The 19606-nt window shown below is 37.9% G+C and overlaps 1 protein-coding gene across 2 annotated transcripts in view; it reads left to right on the top strand.

The window, feature by feature from the left end:
* PAPOLA (poly(A) polymerase alpha) overlaps nt 1–19121 on the top strand; it is a 96581-nt gene extending 77460 nt beyond the window's left edge. Inside the window, exons 16-22 of one of the 2 annotated variants that reach the window (XM_048855195.2) lie at nt 3697–3818; nt 5904–6046; nt 7194–7291; nt 8405–8625; nt 12069–12131; nt 13877–13954; nt 16949–19121. In XM_048855195.2, coding sequence (XP_048711152.1) covers nt 3697–3818; nt 5904–6046; nt 7194–7291; nt 8405–8625; nt 12069–12131; nt 13877–13954; nt 16949–17044 — 821 coding nt within the window. In that variant the 3' untranslated portion in view covers nt 17045–19121. Of the gene's footprint in view, nt 1–3696; nt 3819–5903; nt 6047–7190; nt 7292–8404; nt 8626–12068; nt 12132–13876; nt 13955–16948 lie in introns of both variants that reach the window. The other variant, XM_048855194.2, reaches the window with a different exon arrangement.
* Nucleotides 19122–19606: the final 485 nt, after the last annotated feature.

Below are 19606 nucleotides of genomic sequence, written 5' to 3' on the forward strand. Positions count from 1 at the left end.
AGTTCCATGCACTGGAAGGAAAAAATCAGGAAACCTACCTGGAGATCATGCAAGAAACCCAAAACAACTATTTAAAAAAAAAAAAAACAACAAAAAAAAATCTGACAGCCATCCAACCCAGAACCAAAAAGTGGACGTAACTACCACAACTCCCAGAACACCATCGCCGAGAGAAACCATGGCACAAGGACCTTACCACATGGACACTACACACACCCCAGCATCATCAATTTGTCAAGGCTACTCCTAACCAGAACTGAATTATCTGTACTCTCCCAGGGATTGAACTGCTGCACAGAACCTGATACCATACTAACAGGTGGAGAACTAGAAGATTCTTTCACCAACTCTGCGTCAAAGAATTCTTTCACAACAATGAATATGCCACCCACAACTACCACGTCCCCACCAACAATCATAAGAAAAAAGAATCATTTTACTGGACACCCCACAGTGGAAAAAGCCACACATTTGATCATTACGTTGATTACTTCAGGGGAAAAAAAACAACAGTGAAATCCTTAACAAATATCACATCTGGCACACTCGCTCCATTGCTGAGAGGAGTCCCTGAAATCAACCACTAGCTAGTGATCAAACCAGCAGACAAAGGGGGTGCCTTCATAATTCTCAACCATGAGGATTACATTAATGAGGCCAAACAACAACACTCCAACACCACCTGCTATAAACTACCCAAAGACTATCTCACACCACAATTCACCCAGGAATCTAAGGGTATCATCAAATCCTTCCCCGGACGACATCATCATTACTGAGCCTAATGTTAAGATTGTGTGACATTTTGTTATAAACCACTGTCTTTGTTTGCTTATAACTTTGCCACACAACCATTTTTGCTGAAACTTTCTATGCTTGCTCTCTGCCTTTTTTTTTGCTTAAACTTAGAGTTCAGCTGTTTCCAGGAATGAGGTTAGGGGAAAATAGGTACGTTTTGTGGTGTTCAATATATATAACATATTATTTGAAGAGCTCAGGATTTGGAATTGAAATTTGTTAGGGACATAGTTGTGGTGTCAGGGGAGGTCCTTTTTGCTTTTCCTGTGAAAATACACCTACATTTGACCAAGTTATAAGCAACTAAAAATTGCTATTTGCATATGCTCCCAGCTTGTTAGTGACTTCTGCTGAACCTCTGAAGATTCCATCTGCACTGAGCATGCTCCACCCCAGTGAATTTCGCTAGTGCCAGCCTCATTATGCATGTTCCTTAGCACAGCTAGAGATCCTTATGGACAGGATGATGAAGCAACAGTAGCAGCAACTGCTGCAATCACACCTTTACCTATGTGAAAGATTAGCGTAAGAGAAGGCATATATTAAAGTAAAGAGGAGCTCAGTTCTGCCTCCTCTACTAAAAACCGAGAAAGAGCTCCTCCCCTTCTCCCAGGTTTGGGAGAGCAGTACATCTTTGCAGTTCCTTCTCTTTGTTAACTGCTCCCACTTGTGTTTATCTGCTTTGATCAGTGGAGGACATAAGAACGGCCATACTGGGTCAGACCAAAGGTCTATCTAGCCCAGTATCCTGTCTTCCGACAGTGCCAGGTGCCCCAGAGGGAATGAACTGAACAGGTAATCGTCAGGTGATCCATCCTCTGTCTCCCATTCCCAGCTTCTGGCAAACAGAGGCTAGGGACACCATCCCTGTCCATTCTGGCTAATAGCCATTGATGAACCTATCCTCTATGAACTTATCTAGTTCTAGTCTCTCTTCCACTGACTGGTGTTAGTAATTCAGTGCACTTCTGAACGCCTGTTATGCAAGACGTAATACCCTTAATCTAGAGGCAGGAAAATGTTATTCCTTCCAATTCTTTGAATAGATGAGGTAACAGCAGGGTTGCAAAAGTTCACTTCTAGTAAAACTGAATAGAATCCAGAAGCCAGATTCTGTTCATCTCGGGGGGGGGGGATGCAAATGGCTGTAGGCAAACTTTGTGCCTCCTAGAATCTGGGCTACTTCAGGGACCAGTGCAGCCCTTGGAATAAGATAGGCTGTATACATTAGAGCCATTCTTACACAACAGCTTATGGGCTTCTCCACAGCCAAGAATTAGTGGAGCACGACAGCCATCCCCCTCAATATGCAACTTTAATTCAGCCCCTTTATAAATATCCATTTTAATACTGTGACTATGTAATTAAAGTTTTTGTTCTACAGGACCCTTCCCTTATTGAATGCATAGGATGGACAGTCAGTAAGGTAGATGATTGGAAGAGTAGAGAGAGGATCTCAGGTTTAAGACCCTGGTTTGGGTATACTTCAGAAAATATACTGAGTGGTGGGCGGGGCGAGGGGGGAATACCCAGGCCCGCCCACAACTGTGGGTCCCAGGCCAAGGACCTTGCAGGGGGCACCCTTGTACCGCATCCCCTCCAACTCTTCGGTACATTTCCCTGAACCACTTTCCCACTGTCCCAGCACCTTCTTCACCCTTGCTTCAAGGCCTCAGCATACCAGTCCTAGCAAGCGCGCAGGAGCTTCCTCTGGCTTCCCTGTTCCTGCCCAGTACTGCTCTGTCTACAGTGCTAGCTTTCTTCTGCCTGCAGTATGAGCCTGCTGGACCCTGATTTGGCAGCTTCTGAGAGCCTCTCTTTTATTGGCTGCTTCCTGCACAGCCTCCGTAGGGCTTGTTAACACCTTTCATACCAGTGTAAGGGGGCTGCCCAAACACAGTCTTCTTCCTCAGGAATGAATCCTTCTGTCAGGTGTGCTCCCTCTATCTTGCGGTTGGGGAAGATGAGGTGCATTGAGGAGATGGGACAAGATGAGAGCGCTGGGATAAGACTCTTTGGGGGGGGGAAATGTCTCTTGACTCTTTTGAGATTCTTAAAAAAAGTTGGTGTCGTAGTTCATCCCTTCATTATTTTGTCCATCAATTAGGCCTACTATCTGCTATAACAATTTTGGTCCATTAATTTCAGGACTGATATCTCTTGTTTTTAAGTTCAACCTCGGCACAGTCCTTGAATCATGTCAGTAGGCCTCTTTTTGTTTGGACTAATTCAGTCTGTCTGTTTTTTTTGCACTTGTTCATAGCATTCATTACTGAAAACAATTTGACCTATTTTCCAAGGTTAATTCCCAAGCAGGCAAAAATTTATTATTGTGACTTCTTATGAACTTTGACATACTTTTACAGTTGAACTTACAATTAGGGTAAATTTTTAGGCCCAATAATCACAGCAGCACCTAATGGCCCCGATCATGTATCAAGGCCAGTCAGTGTCAGGCACTGATACAAACACAATAACAAAAAGATAATCTCTGCCATTGAGAGCTAAATAAATGTCTTAACTTTAATTTATATCAAGTTAGACAAGAAATCTCTTGACTCTGCTTGGTTCCATCTTTGAATTTATTCTTTCATAAGTACAATGCGGGGCTCACATACTTTTAAAATACTTTTTCAGTCCCATATTTCAGAGAGGAAATTTACGTTTTAATGGATTTTCCTTTTTTAAAATATAAGCAAACTCAAATACTTTACTATCTTCTCAGATGTGATGCAATTCTCAGTTCAGGAGGAAGGGCTGTTGGTTTTTTCTCAAGACTGAGGAAATATTAGCCTTCTTGTTGAATAATACTCTGGAATGTCAATCCTTTCTTCGAGGGCAAGTAACTGCATTTTCCACAATGTTTCAATGTGTCATCATCTTCTTCTAATTGTGTAGTTTATAGGCAAGCAATAAACAGCAAGATGTTTGAGATGGATATGAAAATTGCTGCAATGCATGTAAAACGAAAGCAACTTCATCAACTGCTACCTAATCATGTGCTTCAGAAAAAGAAAAAGGTAAACCTACAAATTACTGACAAACATAATTAATGTTATAATATAATTAATTACATTATAATTTAGTGATTCCCAAAGGTCTTTGGTGTACTAACAAAATAACTAAAACCCACTTTAAAAGGGCAGTTTTACTTGTGTAACCTACACAAACTTTCTAACCTATCTGGTACAACGGTACTGATACCCTGATCTGCAAAATCTATTGGTCCTAACATTGATAGTTCCCGGTTGCATCAATACCAATGAGTTAATACTGAATTATTTGTACATACGTTTCATGCATGCCTTTCTTCCTACCTCCTGGAAGTATCTGCTTCTGATTTCATCTCTTCTCCTTGAAATCATGCAGGTATGACATGATGATTTTTGTTGGAAATACTAGACTAAACAGATTTAAGTCTGATTAATTTAGCGAACTCAAAGCTATTTTGCTAGTGTAATTTGGAAGCCAAATTAGGGAAATATGTACAACGCAGCACTTCCATGATTAACAAAGATTATCTGGTGCACACAAATTTAAGAATTTGGTTTGTTTTCTAACATCTCCCTGTTGTACTAATAGTTTTGAGATTGTGTGTAGGCCATAAAATTACGAAAGAAATTGTATGACCTCTCTTATGACTCAGTAGAATGTTGAACGCTTTGCTGCTGCCGTTTGTAGCTAACAACACACATTTGCTCATATAACTAAAGATGTGGGTTAGAGAATGCTTTCAACAGTTAATGTGACTGACTATATGCTGTGGCCTAAAACTTGAAAAGGTCTCCACTTGACAGTTTTTTCTGTCTTAGATATAACCTTTTACTCCTAGATGGGAAAGATTTAAATGACAGTGAATGAATCTCAAAAATTGTCTGCTACACTTATACAGAAAATTTTTAGTAAGAGGCTGTTTTCTGTCTAAAGTTGTTTTCCCCTTAAATGCATGGCAGGCCTATGTGATCATATGTGAGAAGAAGGGCAGCCTTCAAAACAGCATTTCATGAAGGGCAGCAGTAATTTAAGATCAAGCTATTTGGTTAGTTTGAGCATGATTAATTGCAATAGGAAAGAGTGTTTATGGGCCAAGTAACTAATGCAAAAAGTCCCTGCCTCACTCTTTGAATGTAGTCTGAGAGCAATCATATATGAAAGCTGACTTGTAAAAAGAAGTCTTTTTGGAAACATGCATGTCATGGTTATGTATTGCTGTTCTCTTGTCTGCATTCATATAAATAGCTCAATATAATATTAGTATCCTTTTAAAGCCATTGTCACCATTTAAAAATGTCTCTAAATTGTGTAGCAAAGTTTGCACATGGTAGACTGAAACAAATCCAGTAGGAATCTAGTTGGTTGGTATCTTGTCTCCAATATTAGCCAATGCTGGCTGCTTCAGAGGAAAATATAAACCTCACTCAATGCATCTAATTAGGCAGTTCTGGAGTATGAACAGAAACTCGGTGATCAGCATGAGGACTGATGATAGATAAAAATGACCCAGTGGTCTGGAAAACCACTAGGTCAACTACCTAATTTCTTTGAGTTCTTGATACTGTACGCTTGTATTGATTGAAACTGAGAGATTATTATTCCACAAAATCAAATAAACTTGAAATGAAGCTGGAATTCTAGATACACAAGTAGTACAGGAGAAATTGGTTTTGTATGCTACATTATCTGGGTGCAAATGATGGATCATTCAAATTCTGGCCTTAATTTTGAACATAGGAATTAAGTGGTTCTGGTAGCAGGCCAGTAGAACCTTTGTATGTAGAAAACTCTGCACATCTCTATTTTGTGTGACTTTCAGAAGCCTTTGTATTTGAGGTTCAAGCCGCTCAATGTAGTTGGTTTTGGTTTGCTTCTTTGGTGTGCCTTCTAGAACTTATCAGTGCTATTTTTCTCTAAAAATGCTCTTTACCTATGCAACTGATGTCAAGACAATTAACCTTAAATTTTTTGAGATATCAGTTTGAGCTCAGTCTAATTAATTTTCACAAAATTATCAGTATAATTGAAATATTGCTTCATTGACTTTCAACTGATTCTCAGTCCTTAATGGGATAAGTAACACCTGTGATTTATTGTCTGATTGGTTGTAGCATTCAACAGAAGGGGTCAGACTGACAGTCCTGAATGACAGCAGCTTAGACTTATCTATGGACAGTGATAACAGCACGTCTGTGCCTTCTCCTACTAGTGCTATGAAGACAAGTCCATTGAACAGTTCTGGAAGCTCTCAGGGGTAATTATTTTAATCTTAACCTTCGCTATTCGAGTTTATGATCCTCTAAAAGTTACATGTGTTAGAGAACATGTGTTTACTGTGTATATTGCAAGAGGGCATATTATCATTTATCTTAAACTTAACTTCGGGGGTGGGGGGAGATCACTGCACTACGTCTTCGTTGTCTACAGCTAATAAAATGCTTTTTCATTTGCTCTGTTAGATTCCATTACTAATGATACACTTTTTTCCAATCTGTTGCTTGCTTTGTTTGATAAAATGGTCACTTCCATATTTTTATGTTAATATGCAAAGTATCTGATGATAATGTGGACTCTCTACAGCTATGCAATATACAAATTGAATGATAAAACATTGAGTATCATGTAGAAAAAATGTAGCTAGCTTTTCTTAATGCCTATGACAGCTGCTCTTTAATCATTTTCATTTATTAAACTATTCTCAGGATTTTTACATTACTGAGCACTCTTCTTGAAGGAAAAAAAAGAAAGCAAGTGTACAGTTAAGCATACTATCATGGTTCTCAGGGCTGAAATCTAACCTAGCCTAAATTTTGGTTTTTAACACATCATGCCCCCATCCTTTTTGATATAGCAAAATCTATTATAATGCCAAAACCAAGGCTGCAATCCTGTTAATTCCCAATTTCTTGATTAGGCAATCTATGGACTGAATTTATAGTGATGATGTGCATGTGATGATATGGGATATTAACACATGCTTATCATGCCAGCCTTCTCAGTTTGGCTTGCTCTATTGTAAAGGTAAAGGGGATTATAGATTCTTTTAAAAAAAAAAATGGACATGAGTTTTTTCTTTTTCCCTTTCAAATAGCTTTAAAAACTTTATTGAAACTTGGATTATTTCATATAAAATTAATCTTCTCCTGTAGTATTTCACACTGTGCAGGTTTATAACAGTAATGTTGCTAACACTCTTGCTTATCTTCACATTATATTTCATAAAATTGCAATGATATAATTTGGCCTTTTCTAACATTGTTGTGTTGATGCTATTGGCTAAATCACATCAATGCAAGTCTCTGGCAATGCTGATGATATGTGATGAAAGGCAAACAGTTTGATACCATATGCATATTTTAGTTTTCAGTGTTATCCATTTTGCCTTTTTCATGTTTTAGCAGAAGCAGTCCTGCTCCAACTGTAACAGCAGCATCTGTGATCAACATACAGGCTTCTGAAGTCACTGTGCCACCAACCATTTCCAGTGAAAGCTCAGGGGGTAGGGAAAATTACATACTATATTGTTAGCATTGATTTCTAGAGAGTATTTTACTAAAGATGTATCATCGTTATTTGGAAGATTTAAATTTACTGCATGTTGTAGCCTTATCTCATTGAACTGATTTACACATTAACCATGTCCTGTAGGATTCAGGATATTTTGATATACTTATCAAAATAGCCATAATATACTAGAATTTCAGTAATCTACATTTATGTCAGTTGCAAATCCTCTAAAAATGGATATTCATGTTTGCTGTTCATAATAGCGACACAGGTTTGCTCAGGGCAAACAGAGTGTAGATGATGGCAGTGCTCCCAGTTAGGCCAATGAAGGAGAGTGTGGCTAGGTACTGGCTAAAGCCCTCATAGTGCCACTTTCTTGGGTACTTCTGCTCCCTAGTACAATTAAAATTTGAATGAGGATGACCTGACTTCACCACTTTGTCCTGTGTCATAAATCACAATTGCCTCCAATGTAAGCAACCTTGTCTTTAGCCAGTGCTACAGATGGTCAGGGGTGACACTACTCCGGATTTTGGAAAAAGATTTAAACAAGAACAGTCCCGATTTGCTAATTCACGCATCTCAGTCAGCTACGTGGTGTGACCCAATCATGCTGATGAGTAATCACTATTATAATTTTATATTTAGCTTGCATTCTAAAGATGCCCAGAGGGCTACACCAACTGCATATGTGCAACCATCTTTGGTTAGCAGAGTGAGGCAGCTAATTAGTTCACTGTATGTGATACCACACTGAGAGAAAGGGGCAATTTTTTTCTCATGAATGCCTACTCTTAATGTTCTTACACAACAGAGACCTTCCAGTCTCCTTTAAGGTTTTCTCCAAACACAGATACAGAAAACTGCAGGATGTTCAGTTTATCTAGTTAGACTGATAAAGTCCAAGTTTTAATTATTCTTTGATTTTAAACCTGTGGTTTCAGGTAGTCTGTGTTCCAAATCTGATGCTCTGGAACCAAGCTATTTGTTCCGCTCACTCAGTGCCAGTGGGGTTAGATACAGAAAACAAACTACTGTGGAATTGATGTGAACATTAAATGTAAATGTTGAAACTATTTTAAAATGTATCGTATTTATTTCATAGGTACTTCAAGTGAAAGCATTCCTCAAACTGCCACACAGCCAGCCATTTCCCCACCACCAAAGCCTACCATCTCTAGAGTTGTTTCCTCAACACGTCTGGCAAACCAATCACCAAGACCATCAGGGAACACAGCAACAAAAATACCTAGCCCTGTCGTAGGGGTGAAGAGGACATCTTCCCCTCATAAAGAAGAGTCTCCTAAGAAAATAAAAACAGAAGAGGTATTTTATCCTTGATCGTAATTGTATCCACGCAAAAGAAATAGTAGTAGTATTGTTGCCAGCTCAGAGAGTTGATACATGTGGTACTGCAGTGAGAGATCTTCTTAAATTGTGTGTCTGTCTGCTCTAGTTGGATAACCCTTAAAAAGTACATGTAAAATAAATCGGTTCTGTTAAGTGGCGGTAGGTCATCTTTATGATATTAGTGTAAAATGAACTTTAAGAACTTGTTTCATACATGTACTTTACGCGAATGTATTTCAAGGCACTTCACAATAAAAACAGAACCAAGGGTAAAGGATAGAAGGTACTCAAGTTTAATCAGTTTAATCTGGCCCTGCATTTTGTGCTTGTCAGTAGTGAGTTGCAGTTTTGAATTATGTGATAACTTAAAAGCATGCACAGAGCTTGAGTTCGTTTTTTAGTACCCATTACACAGGCTTTATATGATCAGTCAAAATGTATTTAGCTTATTTCTGGAATTTGAAAAACAGAAAATAGTTCAACAATCTTTTTTTAAAAGATAAACAACATTGACAGAAAAGGAATTACCTACAAAAGTTCCAAGTAATTTTCTTCCTTAATTACTTTGTTTAAAGTTAAATAATAAACTGAACTTTGCAATGCAACTATCACTTTTATTGACCATTATTCTTAATTGTTAAATCAGTAAGTTAAAATGTACTTATGAATGCATGAACAAACACACTTCTTCTGTTTCCAAAGTAAGACACACACTTTCTAAATTTTTAGGCATGCAGTTATCAATAGTTTTAAGGTCGTGTTTGCTGCCTATTTTAAGAATTATTAAGGCAGAGATTTTCAAAAGAGCCTAAGAGAGTTAGACAGCGCTGCATTTCAGTGAGATTCGGATGCCTATACCTGCTTGGCTCTTTTGAAAATCTTAGTGTAAGGGAATAAATATTTAAGGACAAAAGAAATTTAAATAGGATAATTTTGTACAATATTTCACTCATTTTAAAGTCTGTTTTTTTAAACTTTGCATGGGGCTTCAACGCTATGGCAAAGGGCACCAAATATAACTGAATAATTTATTTTGTCAGTAGAATACATTTGTATGTTAAAGGTGTTATCTACATAGGTTTGGGGTGTCCCCATTATTTACAAGTGTCAAAGCTATGAGTGAAGTTATCCCATGCAATTGCTAATAAATCTCTTATACCATACCTTCACACATGCTATATATGAGACATGTTCTATAGAAAATGTTTTTCAAACATTTTACTTATTTGAGGAAGAAGTATCAACAGTGTTTAATCTCCCTCTACCTGTTAATCAGACTGCCTTTACCATGATTCTGATTATACAGGACCTTGGGAAAGAACTTCAGAAATTTCAGGTCTGATGGCTTGAGACTTTCCAGGCCTAGGAGCAAATTCTGTACCCCCGCTGAAAGTGGAGAATTAAACCTTTCCATTGGGGTATAGTGTTCATTAGCCTTGATGGCTTGGGTTAGAACCTTAAACCTCTCTCGTCTGTGACTGAATGTATTATCTGTACTGCACCTCAGACATTTGTTTTATGGGGAGATTACATTGTAAATAAGAGGAAGACCCAAGGAAGTACAGACCAGTTGTCATAACTTCCATATCCAGAAAGATGATAGAACAAATGATTAAACAATCAATTTCAAAGCACTTAGAGGATAATAGGGTGATAAATAATAGACAACATGGTTTGTCAAGAACAAATCTTGCCAAACCACCCTAATTTCTTTCTTCGATACAGTTACTGGCCTAGTGGATGGGAGGGGAAGCTGAACATGTGATACATCTTGATTTTAATGAGGCTGTTGACATAGTCCCACATGATATTCTCATAAGCAAACTAGGGAAATGTGGTCTAGATCAGGGGTTCTCAACCTTTTTCTGAGGCTCCCCAACATGCTATAAAAACTCTGTGGCCCACCTTATCCACTACAACTGGCTTTTTGCATATAAAAGCCAGGATCAGCATTAGGCAAGCGGGGCAATTGCCTGGCGCTCTATGCCACAGGGGCCCCCATGAAGCCAAGTTGCTCAGGCTTTGGCTTTAGCGAGTCTAATGCTGCCCCTGCTTGGAGGAGCCCATGAAAGCTGCTTGCATTCCCACAGGGGGCCCCAAACTCGTGGTTTAGAACCACTGGTCTAGATGAAATTTTTGTAACGTGGGTACACAAGAGGAAAAACTATATTCAGAGTAGTTATCAATGGTTTGCTGTCAAACAGGGAAGACATTTCAAGTGGTGTTTTGCAGAAGTCTGTTCTCAGTCTGGTACTAGGCAATATTTTCGTTGACCATTCGGAAGATGGAGTGAAGAGTACACTTAAACATTTTCAGATGTCACCAAACTGCGGAGGGGTCACAAGCACTTTTGAGGATGGGATTAGAGCTCAAAAAGATCTTGAAAGATTGGAGACTTGGTCTGAAATCAACAAGATGAAATTCAATAAAGACGTGTGAAGTACTGCACTCTAGGAAGGAAAAATTAAATGCACAAATACAAAAGTGGGAAATAACTGGCTTGGCAGTGATACTACAGTACAAGTTCTGGGGATAGAGTGGATCACAAATTGCATGAGTCAACAATGTGCTAATGCAAGAAGGGCAAATGTCATTCAGTGATGTATTAACAAGAGTGTCCTATGAAAGACACGGGAGGTAATTGCTCTACTCTAGTTGGCACTGGTGAGGCCTCAAGTGGAGTACTGTGTTCAGTTTTGTGCACCACAATTTAAGAAAGATGTGGACAAATCTGAGAGTTTAGCATACAACAAAAATGACAAAGGGTTTAGGAAGCATGACCCAGGAGGAAAGGTTGAAAAAATTGGGCATGTTTAGTCTAGAGAAGGCAAGATTGAGGGGGAGACAAGTCTTCAAATAAGTAAAAAATTGTCATGAAAAGGACAGTGGTTAATTGTTCTCCTTGTCCATTGAGGGTAGGACAAGAAGTAATTGGCTTAATTTACAGGAAGAAAGAGTTAGGTAAGATGTTAGGAAAAACTTTCTAGCTATAAGAATAGTTAAGGAATGGAACAGGTTGCTAAGGGAGGTTGTGGAATCTTCATAATCACAGGTTTTTAAGAGCAGGCTAGACAAACATCTGTCGGGGCGGTCTAGGTATGCATAATCCTGCCTCAGTGTGATGGAGTGGACTAGATGTTCTCAGGAAGGGGCATGGAGACCTAGATAGTCACAGAATCCTAAATCAACAGTAGTGAAACCAGAATTGTTTGAAGCCAGAAATTGCTTAGGTCATTTGTTATACTCCAAACAATAACACGCGTACTAAACATATTCCACACTCTGTCCTTAAAAACACAGTTTTACCACTGGTGTGTATAAATTCTGCTTGTGACTGGTTTATCTTGAGTTCCATGAACAGTTTTCTTCTTGTCACTTTATTTTTCTGCCTATTTTACCAAAAGTTTTTGTTTTAACAGGATGAAATAAATGAAGATGCTAGTTGTCTTGATATGAGTGATCATGATAAAATGGAAACTAAGGTATATATGACTCTTACATTTTTAAACAGAATAGAATATATTGTGTTGCCCATACAAGTTAGACTATGCATGTTTCTAGCCATTGCTGTTAGTACTGGCAGGAGTTGTGCAGGCTTCTTCCATAAGGCAGTGTTCATTTAAAAGCTCCTCGGCTGCTTCCAAACAAGTGCTGATATTGAATAATTTTCAGTTGCGTTATATTTTTAATATTCCACTGCAGTCTAAGTTAAATTCAAACACCTTTCAGTTATGACTGAAAAGTCTGCTGCTGCAATACAAATAACTCATTGCACCACCCAGCCCTAAAGCTCCCTCTTACATTTTGTTCCATTTAATTTTGACATGGCAGCATGGGTTGGTTTTTCTTTCAGATGACAGTATTGCTTAGTCTAGAGCAGGGGTGGCCAACCTGAGCCTAAGAAGGAGCCAGAATTTACCAGTGTACATCGCCAAAGAGCCACAGTAATACGTCAGCAGCCCCCCCATTAGCTCCTCCGCTCCCAGCGCCTCCCACCCACCGGCAGCCCTGTCGATCAGCTCCCTGCTCTCTCCCTCCCCGCACCTCCCAATCAGCTATTTCATGGCAAGCTGGAGACTCTGCGGGGAGGAGTGAGGGCACGGCAGGCTCAAGGGAGTGTGTGAGGAAGGGGTGGAGTGGGGGCAGGGCCTGTGGCAGAACCAGGGGTTGAGCAGTGAGCACCCCCGGCACATTGGAAAGCCGCGGAGTTGGTGTCTGTACAAGGAGCCGCATGTGTTCTTGTATGTTAGATCAGAGGTTCTTCAGATGCTTCATTTAAAGTGAAAAATCAAGGTCTTTAATGGATTAAATAATTGGTACAGAAGACCCTTTTTTGATAGTAAGTTTAAATTATTTTATGCTGTCCACAAATTTTCTCTTTTAACATGCTGAAGATTTTTACTGACCATGTATAACTGTACTGTAAGATACCAGGGTGGATAGGGAATTATTAGAACTTTGCACAGTAGTTTGAGGTGAAAGCATATTAACTGGTATTACTGCTAAAATGGAAACTAACATCTCCATTTTTTCAGAGTTATCCCATTGAGATTAATAGGACATTTCACATCTCAGAGCTATTATTTCAGCCTGTTTGCAGACTTTGGAAGATAACACTGCAATGTTTTACATTTGGTTCATGTTTTTAAAGTTTTCTATTCAATGGAAAAGGGCTAGAGCAAAGAATGGAATCTGCAGGAAATGCTGTGACTTTACATTTTCCTATGCTTATAGTGTACTTTTCACAGATCAAGGAGTTTTATGATATGCTAAACAGAATATGGGGGGGCAAAAAATCCTTAACACTTTATTTTGAGTGGGACCAAAAAAATGCGGAGATAATTTCTTGTTTAAAGATTTCCACCCACATGGATCCAAATGTGAAAGATTCCTAGAAAAGTTGTAAGTGACAAATCAGGAACTGTGTAAAATTAGGCAAGCTACAGGGCATTCTAATAGATAACCAGTTAATTTTTTGTTGTACAAAAATATTTAGTGATGCACTGAATAGTCATATTTGCCTCTGTATAATATGCATATGCCTGATCCTGCATTGAGATTTACATGGACAAATACTTATACCAGTGCAGAGCCACTCTGGTTTTGGTGGAGACTCTGCCTGTGTGCAGCTCGTTCTGGGATACATTGGGCTGTATTTATAATGTTGTTTGTGTAGCTTCTAAGGGATATATACAAGCAGTTACGTTTTTTATTCCTTTTTTTAAAGGAACAACTTGACGCAGAAGCAAATATTTCTTCTCAAACAGAAACTGTTCAGACAATGGCATCTCTGCAAGCTCCTCAGGTACTGACATTAAAGAAGTGTCATATTGTGAATTTTCTAATCATGATGACCTAATACTGAGATTAAAGTAAATCCAAATGTTAAAAATGACAGCAAAGAAATATATAATGGAACATTTTCATATAGATATCTGTATGGCAGGTTGCTTGTGAATGTTGTGAAGTAAGCACATCTTACATATGTATTTTGTTTCTTAGTGCCTATGTTGCTCGTTAGAAAAGCTGGACTGACTCTTATCTTTTCTCAGTTGTGTCCTTAATATTTACCTTTATGTCAGAACAACACTTAAAGTATGGTTCACTTTTTTCTTTGTTTTGCCCTTTATGATGTAATCTAAGGGGGGGAGAACTTCCATTTTAAAACCAAACAAGTCAGTTAAATAATTGCTATTCAGAGTCAGCTGCTTAAGGCTCTCAAATGTATGTTAAAAAGGTAACTTCACATATTCTGCTACCTGCATGTTGCTTCTCAATAGATACCCTGAAAAGAATGAGTCTTCAACTATACAGCTGTCTAGCACCATAATTAAGTTTTTCCTGTTTACAAATAATGTGGAAATTCAGTTCTAAAACAAGGCCTAGTCTATACTGGGGTTTTAATGCATATTGTTACTCCATTAATGTAGCTGCACCATTGCAAACCTCCTGTAGACATGTACTTGTTTAAATAGCTGCACTGCTGCATAGGTCACTTAACTTGATTTGAAATGGGGGTAAGCAGTAAACAAATTATGTAGGTGCCAAGATTGTTTGTGACAAACTAGGTTTTATGTATTGTAGATGCTCAGCAAAGCAAGATAAAATGGTTTGCTTCACAGAAATCAGCATCTTTATAGCTAACATAGAAACAAATATTGAAATAAACAAAAGTTTTCAGTTGTCCAAGAGCTATGTTCTTTAAGTTTCTGTAGTTCTGACATCTCAGAAAAAGATTTGTTGCAATCGTGGCAGAGATGCAGTTTGGATGTTGCAAAATTCTGGTGGGCTGTATCTAGGTCTCTAGTGGGCAACCTGCTGCCTGTCAGGGTAATCCAGTGGCAGGCTGCGAGACAGTTTGTTCACATTGACCGTCTGCAGGCACAGCTGTCCGCAGCACCCAGTGGCCACGGTTCGCGGCCAATGGGACCTGTAGGAAGTGGTGTGGGCCGCAAGCAGATGCTGGCCGCCGCTTCCCACATCTCCCATTGGCCAGGAATGGCAAACCACAGCCACTGGGAGCTGTGGGTGGCTGTGCCTGCAGACAGACAATGTGAACAAACTGTCTCGCGGCCCGCCAGAGGATTACCCTGACTGGCTGCGTCCACAGATTTCCCACCACTGATCTTGGTCTTGCTGCATCTGTCACCATATTTCCCAGTTTGATCTGCTTTGCACAGAGTAAGTCACCGAAGCGTTCTCCTCCTTATTCCTGTCAATAATTCAAAAGCTCTGGAAAGTTTGGCTAACATGAGCCAAAAAATAGGAGTAAACTGAGGGAAAAGCACAAGAAAATGTTTGAAGTGAATAAAAATACAACAGCTATTGTGTACTGTCTGAGCTCTGAGAAGAAAAGGAGTACTTGTGGCACCTTAGAGACTAACAAATTTCTTTGAGCATAAGCTTTCGTGAGCTACAGCTCACTTCATTGGATGCAACCGATGAAGTGAGCTGTAGCTCACAAAAGCTTATGCTCAAATAAATGTTAGTCTCTAAGGTGCCACAAGTACTCCTTTTCTTTTTGTGAATACAGACTAACACGGCTGCTACTCTGATGTCTGAGCTCTGTTTCTGTTACACTCACTGCCATATCCATCACTACTACCTCCATTCATTTATATGGGAAGGTCAGTAAACACAGTAGTCATGGTAATGTGCACTGTTTTTCCCTGTGCACGGAAAAACTTGTGTGAATTTTGACCATCTGTACATATAAGAAATAAACGTTCCTAATAAATTCTGAGCAGCACAAAATAACTTGATCACCATGATGTCTAAAGCAATATGGTCAGTAGAGGGGCAACTGAAAATTATTTTAAATAAAAATTTGACAATTAAGTATAGGAAATACAAAGTTTTTTAAGCATATTGGTAATTTATATCCTTTTTGTTCATAATTAATGTTTGGATTCCTGTGTTCTTTGGTTTGCTTCCTTGTTTTGTTTTATACTAATTAGTTGTGCTGCATTAGTTTTAACTTTCTTTAATATTTTTCATTTTTTTCCACAAACGAGGAGAAGCCAACTTGATTAATCTTCTTCTCAGTTTATAACGTTATAAACTGAGATCATTCTTAGTGCCATCAAACACTATTATACTATTTGCAGTTCTTTAATATGGAAAGCGTAACTGATACGTTTGGCAGCACAAACTTTCTGGTAAATCTTTTAAATATAGACACAATATAATCAATTAGAATTTTTAGATGTAAACAATTTTTAAATTCTTACTCAGCAGTATGAGCATTGATTTTTCAAGTGTGTGGTTTAGTTTGGTTTCATGAACAAACCATAAAATCCTGTAATTTTCAGTATCAGCAGTGTAGATTCCTATTTCTGAAATAGGAAATTATGATAAATAGGTTCCAGTTGTATTTCCTTGTGCCTCCACAAGTGGGGTGGGGGGTCTCAGATATCAAATAGTTTAAAGCCATCCTAAAGAAGAATGAAAATCTCGGATAGCATTTGTAGGACTCGTGCAATAAACCTATGTGTGGGAGTTTTTCAAGTGTGTTATAGTTGAGCTCTATTTTTCTTATTTCTTCAACTTGTAGAAAACTAAATGCGTGCTATGAGAGGGACTGTTATAAACATTCTTTCCTTAACTATCACATTTTCTGTTGCCTAAGAAAAGTTGTAATTAACGCTATTTTTGGTATATATTTCTGAATACCCTATCAAAATATATTACAACATAAACCTTTGAAACCTGGTGCTCAGATATTTGTTTTTTGTTAAACTAATATTTTTTGAGAATTAAAATACATTTAAAATTTTTCCTTTTTCCTCTTTCTTGTCAGAAAACACCTAGTACAGACCTTTCAGATATCCCTGCTCTCCCTGCAAATCCTATTCCTGTTATCAAGAATTCAATAAAACTGAGATTGAATCGGTAAAAACAACCTCAGGGGTCCATAAACAATATCTGCCAACTCAACCTGTTGTCTTCTAATGCTAAAAAAGGAGAATGGAGGGTGCAAGACTAGAACATGACTGCAAATGGATTTAGGTATATTTTGTGCACTTCCCTGACTGGGCTGTAATCACCACCTCTTTGGAAGTCCAGGTTAGTATGTGAAGCCAGGAGTACTTTTAATGTGTTAGCAACAGTTGCATTAAATATTTCGAAGGATTACTGCCTTTAAAAACAAACATGAACACTATTTGTAGCCATAATTGACATTCTGATTGGATTTATGTTTGATGCATTGTTTGAAAATTTTGAGCTAAAACTGGCAAAAGAATCCCTTAAATGCACTTTTATGTACCTTTTTTATTGGAGTACGACTAATTTTAGATATTCAACTGATATTTTCATTTTTATTGAAGAGATTCTTCAGTACTAGTAATCTGCAAATTGGATAACATTCTATGATATACTGTGCATTGAAGACAAAGTGTACAGTATATCTAGTTAAATTACCATCAAGCAGCAGTAAACCTTTAAAATAAAATGTCAAATCTTGAGGTTACATGACATATGTTGAGAAAATAATTGGGAAGCATTTGGAATTTGATGGGACATGATTAAGATGTGATCTATTTTTATTTATAGGATTATTTTATGGTGCATACAGATCAGCGATCAAACAGCAAATACACTTTCCTTTGACCTAATCAAACTCCTTACTCCCTTGCTGATCCCCTTGCCATATTTCTTGGAAAAAGCTTTTGTGTTTAATGTTTTTTGCAGCTTGTATGCACAAAATAGGACAACGGTCAAAAATAAATGCTCTTTTTTTTTTATGCTATTAAAACTCATGATGTTACATAAACCCAATACTTTGGGCCCCAAAGGCACAAACACCAAATTTTGTCCCATTGCTAAAACTTCAGAGTGAATAAACTGTGCCTGTGAAGCATAACACCTGTCTTGATGGCCTTTTGATCACTAAATATAAGATAATTTTTGTACACTCCATAAAAGTCCTGTCTGCATTAAAACATTTCAAATTTTAAATATAAAGGCAAGAAAAAATCCCCAACGATTTTAATCTTTTTTTATTTCTAGATGGCTTATCAAAAATAGTAGTTTTACATACTGAACAACACTGAATTTTTAACAATCATATTTCTAGAAAGCACTTGACATCTAGCAAGCTCTTTACTCCTCCTACTTTTTTGTTCTGTAGTCCTAGCAAAAAAGGATTAGCGGCAAATCTTTTCTTTAAAAGAACTGAATCTCTCATGATTAAGCAGCAGAACATCAGTGTTTAGGAAATGTGAGGGATGTTGGTGATAACACCAGATGTAGATAACAAACTTTGTTGTTATTACTTAGTCTGAAAAACTGGGATGGTAAAAATCATCCTTCCCATACTTTCTGATTAGCATGTTTTATGAATTTCCTCCTCCCATTGTGCTCCATCCTATTACATGTGCTTCTTCCATGTTAAAATTAAATTACTTACACACTGTCCCCATATCCTTCTAAATTAATTTTCCAAAGTCAGAGTGTAGCTTACTTTTTTCCTTAGGCTGTGCAGTAACTGAGGTTTTTCTTTTTGCCATTTGTCTAAGATGTCTAGTATACAATATTTCTCTTTCCCTTGCCCTGTGCAGCCTGCTGTCATCCACCTCGAAAAAGGTTATACTAACAATTGAAGTGTACAAGGTGTCTGTGTATTTTGTGTAGTTATGGAGTTTAGATCGAAATTGCCAGGCACAAATTTAGTTTTGTCATTTTGTTTACACATTGGGAAATCTTTTTTTCATTTTATTAAACATTTCATGTAACTGCACCCAAGTTTTGCCAAGCTGGAAACTTGGAATCTTTCTGTATAGTGACTTTTTAATTCTAGTTTTCATAACCTGGAGATCAGACTGTTGCTTTCGCATGATGTACGTAGTGTCTCATGACTGGAGTTTGCTTTGTTTTATAGTATCTGTACTCCTTGTATTTTTCAAGAGCTATTTTGTAAACAGATGATGTATTTCTCCATTGAAAACACAATAAAAAACAGCACAATCCCACATTTGCCTGATTTTCTTCAAATATCCAAAATTGCTTTTCCTGTTTGTTTTTATTCCAGACTTGTCAGTTAAATTACTTAATTGTTTCTGCTGATATAGAATGCAATGCGGCCTGAAAAGAACAATGCACTTTTAAATTGAGTCTGGATTTAAAAAGTGGCATTTAGCAGCATGCTAAATCTTAGTCTGTTTTTAGAAGAGAAATGTAAATTGCTATTTTCTGTCGTCGTTTAGTTTTTAAAAGAACAGATCCATTTGAATAGCACCCCTTTCTTGTTCCCTGATTTGGGTGCCTGCCTCAAAATCTTAAAGGCTGGAGTAGGCAAAACTAGAAAAATAGCATATATAATCAGTTTACATAGACTATTTATTTTTTTTAAATTACAACTTTAAAAAGCTTGAGCTAACTTTTTATCCTCTAAGGCAGTGGTGGGCAACCTGCGGCCCATGGGCCACATGCAGCCCATCAGGGTAATCTGATTGCA

This window comes from Caretta caretta, chromosome 6, assembly GCF_965140235.1.
Source record: "Caretta caretta isolate rCarCar2 chromosome 6, rCarCar1.hap1, whole genome shotgun sequence".
NCBI lineage: Eukaryota > Metazoa > Chordata > Testudines > Cheloniidae > Caretta > Caretta caretta.